Raw genomic sequence first — 5,281 nt, 5'->3', positions numbered from 1 at the left:
GATGCAAAACGCAGAAAGTGGGTGGGGGGTCCCGAACCACTGTCGCGAAATCCAAGCTTGTTTGTTCTCATTTCAAACAACCGGCTCTGGACAGGCACAATTAACAAAACCATGCACTCCTTTTACTCCCGGCGACCTGTGCCAACTCCTCTGTATTCAGGGCACTGACAGGAACGGGGGCAAAGGCGAAAGGAGTTAAAGAAACAAAGAAAAGATTCCCTCATTTTCCTTTCTTGTTTTCCCCTCTAAGCCTTTCCACGTTAAAGGGATTGTCAGAGGCTGGCGTAGGAGCGGCGCCAGGGCGAAGCTGCCATTGGCTGCCCGGCTCTGGTTATTTGCATATCGGCTGCTATAAAAGCGGAGGCGGCGCGCAGCGGCGCAGCTCCAGCAGCTAGAAGGAAGGGAGAGGTGTGTAGTGTGGGCTGGTCTGAGCGCCGGAACCTCGAGCTGCAGCCCTCAGATCTTCCGCACTGGGCTCGCAAAGAGCGTGCTCCGAGGAGCCTGGGACTCACGCCCGGACCTGCACCTGCAAACCAGAGAGGAATTGCTCCCTCAGCCTTTTGGAATAGTACTTGGGGCTATCGGCATGAGTCCGGTGAGGCGCGGGGGCAGCCCCTGCCTTATCCCTCTACAGCTCTTCAGCCTCTGTTGGGTTCTCTCAGTGGCCCAGAGCAAAACAGTGCGATACAGCACCTTCGAGGAGGACGCCCCAGGCACGGTCATCGGGACCCTGGCTGAGGACCTGCATATGAAAGTATCCGGAGACACCAGCTTCCGCCTGATGAAGCAGTTCAACAGCTCGCTGCTGCGGGTGCGCGAGGGCGACGGGCAGCTGACCGTCGGGGACGCGGGCCTGGACCGCGAGCGGCTGTGCGGCCAAGCGCCACAGTGCGTGCTGGCCTTCGACGTGGTCAGCTTCTCGCAGGAGCAATTCCGGCTGGTGCACGTGGAGGTGGAGGTGAGGGACATCAACGATCACGCGCCGCGCTTTCCCAGGGCCCAGATCCCCGTGGAGGTGTCCGAGGGCGCGGCTGTGGGCACGCGCATCCCCCTGGAGGTGCCGGTGGACGAGGACGTGGGCGCCAACGGGCTGCAGAGCGTGCGCCTGGCCGAGCCTCACAGCCCCTTCCGCGTGGAGCTGCAGACGCGCGCGGACGGCGCCCAGTGCGCGGACCTGGTGCTGCTGCAGGAGCTGGACCGCGAGAGCCAGGCTGCCTACAGCCTGGAGCTCGTGGCCCAGGACGGCGGCCGCCCGCCGCGCTCCGCCACGGCCGCCCTCAGCGTGCGAGTGCTGGACGCCAACGACCACAGCCCGGCCTTCCCGCAGGGCGCCGTGGCCGAGGTGGAGCTGGCCGAGGACGCGCCCGTGGGCTCCCTGCTGCTGGACCTGGACGCAGCCGACCCCGACGAGGGTCCCAACGGCGACGTGGTGTTCGCCTTCGGTGCGCGCACCCCGCCCGAGGCACGCCGCCTCTTCCGCCTGGACCCGCGCTCGGGGCGGCTCACCCTGGCGGGACCCGTGGACTACGAGCGCCAGGACACCTACGAGCTAGACGTGCGGGCTCAGGACCGCGGTCCCGGGCCCCGGGCCTCCACCTGCAAAGTCATCGTGCGCATCCGCGACGTCAACGACAACGCTCCGGACATCACTATCACCCCGCTGGCCGCCCCAGGCGCGCCCGCCGCCTCTCCCTTCGCCGCCGCCGCCGCCGCCGCTCTCGGGGGTGCGGACGCGACCTCGCCGACCGGGCCTGGGACGCCAGAGGCCGGCGCCATCTCGCTGGTGCCAGAGGGGGCGGCGCGCGAGAGCCTGGTGGCGCTGGTCAGCACCTCGGACAGAGACTCGGGCGCCAACGGGCAGGTGCGCTGCGCCCTCTACGGGCACGAGCACTTCCGGCTGCAGCCGGCCTACGCGGGCAGCTACCTGGTGGTGACCGCTGCGTCCCTGGACCGCGAGCGCATCGCTGAGTACAACCTGACGCTGGTGGCCGAGGACAGAGGCGCGCCCCCGCTACGCACTGTGCGGCCCTACACGGTGCGCGTGAGCGACGAGAACGACAACGCGCCACTCTTCACACGACCGGTCTACGAGGTGTCCGTACGTGAGAACAACCCGCCCGGGGCCTACTTGGCCACAGTGGCCGCCCGGGACCCGGACCTGGGCCGCAACGGCCAGGTCACCTACCGGCTGCTGGAGGCCGAAGTAGGCCGTGCGGGGGGCTCGGTGTCCACCTATGTGTCGGTGGACCCGGCTACCGGGGCCATCTACGCGCTGCGAAGCTTCGACTATGAGACGCTACGCCAGCTCGACGTGCGCATCCAGGCAAGCGACGGTGGCTCCCCTCAGCTCTCCAGCAGTGCCCTGGTGCAAGTGAGGGTACTGGACCAGAACGACCACGCACCCGTTCTGGTGCACCCGGCGCCGGCCAATGGGACACTGGAAGTAGCGGTCCCCGGGCGCACGGCAAGGGACACGGCGGTGGCGCGCGTGCAGGCCCGGGACGCGGACGATGGTGCCAACGGGGAGCTGGCATTCGAGCTGCTGCAGCAGGAGCCGCGAGAAGCCTTTGCCATTGGCCGCCGCACGGGGGAGATCGTGCTCACCGGCGACCTCTCGCAGGAGCCGCCGGGCCGCGTGTTTCGCGCTCTGTTGGTTATTTCCGACGGCGGCCGTCCCCCGCTCTCCACCACTGCCACTGTCAGCTTCGTGGTAACAGTAGGTGACGGACGCGGGCTGGTGGCGCCCGCCAGTGCAGGGAGCCCGGAGCGCTCTCGCCCGCCCGGCTCTCGGCTCGCGGCGTCGGGGCCGGCTCTACAGTGGGACACTCCGCTGATCGTCATCATCGTGTTGGCCGGAAGCTGCACGCTGCTGCTGGCCGCCATCATCACCATCGCCACCACCTGCAACCGCCGCAAGAAGGAGGTGCGCAAAGGGGGGGCCCGCCGGGAAGAGCGGCCCGGGGCGGCGGGCGGCGGAGCCTCGGCTCCCGGCTCCCCGGAGGAGGCTGCCCGGGGAGCCGGGCCCAGGCCCAACATGTTCGACGTGCTCACCTTCCCTGGCAGCGGCAAAGCGCCCTTTGGCAGCCCCGCGGCCGACCCGCCCCCGCCCGCGGTCGCAGCGGCCGAAGTGCCGGGCTCGGAGGGCGGCAGCGCCACCGGGGAAAGCTCCTGTCACTTCGAGGGGCAGCAGCGGCTCCGCGGCGCGCACGCCGAGGTGAGGCCTTCCTTCGGCTGGGCGCCCCTCTCCGTGCTCCGCGGACAGGCTGGGGGAAGGGACTGGCGGGGGTCTGGGTGTGCTTGCGCGGGAGAGGCCTAACCTGTCACACCTGGTGTTTTTTTGTTTCTTGTCCAATCTACACCGCTCCCTCCCCCCACCCCTCCTGCCCCCCTACACCCATTTCCTGCTGCAGCCCTACGGTGCTTCCCCCGGCTTCGGAAAGGAGCCGGCGCCCCCTGTGGCGGTCTGGAAAGGACACTCTTTCAACACCATCTCCGGCCGAGAAGCGGAGAAGTTCAGCGGCAAAGACAGCGGCAAAGGGGACAGTGATTTCAACGACAGCGATTCTGACATCAGCGGGGACGCTCTGAAAAAGGATCTCATCAACCACATGCAGAGTGGTGAGGACTCTTCTTTTCCTGCCAAGTTCAGAGTGCCTTCTCTCACCGCCCCCTTCTGCCCTCCTCTCAGTCTCCGCTCCCAGCCCCCTCCCCGCTTCCTTCCCCACTTTTTCAGGCCTCGGGGTTTGGGATCCCAGCCTTCCTCAGAGAGAGGAATTTCAAAATGTCCCGTGGAGGCAGCTCCACCACTTGAATAAAGAACACACTCCCACCCCGTTAGGTGGAGGCAGGGGTGACGCTAGCTACCTGAAAAGGGGAATTCTGCTTATCTGGTTTTTAATTTGCTTCCAGCCAAAAAAGCTGAGCCAACTCCCTGTTAAAGGTGGCTTTACAGGAAACAGTATTCCTTTCAAATCTTGAGTCACCGCGTTCCCTCTCATGTTCTTCTTTTCAGCTGCCTTGACCCTGTCTGACATTCCGAAGAGGGAGGTGTAGCTGTGTGCAATCTCAGCAAAATCATCACGCTCTCTCCCTTTCTCTTTTCTGTTAGGACTGTGGGCGTGCACCGCTGAGTGTAAGATCCTGGGCCACTCTGACCGCTGCTGGAGCCCTTCATGCGGAGGACCCAACGCACACCCCCCACCTCACCCACCACCGGCCCAGATGTCTACCTTCTGTAAGAGCACGTCCCTGCCTCGGGATCCTCTGCGCAGGGACAATTACTACCAGGCCCAGCTGCCCAAGACAGTGGGGCTGCAGAGCGTCTATGAGAAAGTGCTACACAGGGACTATGACAGGATAGTCACTCTGCTCTCCCCGCCCCGTCCGGGGAGGCTCCCAGACTTGCAGGAGATTGGAGTTCCCCTCTATCAGTCCCCCCCTGGCAGGTACCTGTCCCCAAAGAAGGAAGCCAATGAAAATGTGTAATCCCATGCTGCATGTCTTCACAACATATACAGGTCACTCCGAGAAGCCCCTAAGTTATTGACAGGTTTCAGTGTTGTATATATAAATATGCAAGATGTGCCTTAAAATGAAGTTGTTGGAAGCTATTTCCAATCACATTGGTACTGTTTGGTATTTGCAAACAAAAATGTAGTTAATGTAATTTTTATGAAATGTGTGCAGTATTTAATTTTTCTTCTCATGCTATTGACTTTAATTTCACTTGCAGCTTGCCATTTTCTTAGTGTTTTTAACCTGTACATTGTGTAATGTAATGTTTGTATATAATGAAATTTTGTTATATTTTTATATAATAAAAGCTAAAGTGGAAGTTATTGCCAAAGGAACTGTCTGTAAGACAAAAAAAAAAATGTGGGAATTACTTAATGGAAATTTACCTTTCACCCAAAACAACCTAGTGTTTGAGAATTTTTGCCTTGCCAAGTATACCTTGTATATCTTGAGTCTGTGGTAGATTTCAAGTTCACTGTTATTTAATTACATTTGGTTTTCTGTAAACCGTGTCTCTTATAAGCACAGTAATAAAGGATTTGTCATGTGTTTGAAGAATCTGCTAATTGCTTTTCATGAAGTTGCCTACAGTTAGACGTTCACAAATAATCTAAGTGTCAGAATTAAACCTTCTTTCAAGTGCTCATTATTTGGGCATTATTAATATTCACAGCAATATTAAACTTCCAAGTATTGGAAACTCTCATCTGAGTATTAAAAATACTTTATTTTATAAATCATGCGCAACTCCCTATACATCAGGCAC

General features: G+C 60.3%; 1 protein-coding gene across 2 annotated transcripts; it reads left to right on the top strand.

The window, feature by feature from the left end:
- The first annotated feature begins 396 nt into the window (after nucleotides 1-396).
- Nucleotides 397-5,073, top strand: LOC120245914 (protocadherin-8). 2 transcript variants are annotated; one of them, XM_039253146.1, is made up of 3 exons: nucleotides 397-2,923; nucleotides 3,411-3,618; nucleotides 4,109-5,073. In XM_039253146.1, exons 1-3 carry the CDS (start codon nucleotides 587-589, stop codon nucleotides 4,483-4,485), a joined length of 2,922 nt encoding a protein of 973 aa, XP_039109077.1. In that variant the 5' UTR covers nucleotides 397-586; the 3' UTR covers nucleotides 4,486-5,073. The 2 variants fall into 2 exon arrangements, with proteins under 2 accessions (XP_039109077.1, XP_039109075.1); XM_039253144.1 differs by having other exon boundaries at nucleotides 397-3,214.
- Nucleotides 5,074-5,281: the final 208 nt, after the last annotated feature.

The sequence above is a fragment of the Hyaena hyaena genome, unplaced genomic scaffold (assembly GCF_003009895.1).
Source record: "Hyaena hyaena isolate Hyena2069 unplaced genomic scaffold, ASM300989v1 scaffold_440, whole genome shotgun sequence".
Classification (NCBI taxonomy): domain Eukaryota; kingdom Metazoa; phylum Chordata; class Mammalia; order Carnivora; family Hyaenidae; genus Hyaena; species Hyaena hyaena.
The sequence above is the reverse complement of the archived record's forward strand: the minus strand, read 5'-3'. Positions and strand labels throughout refer to the sequence as shown.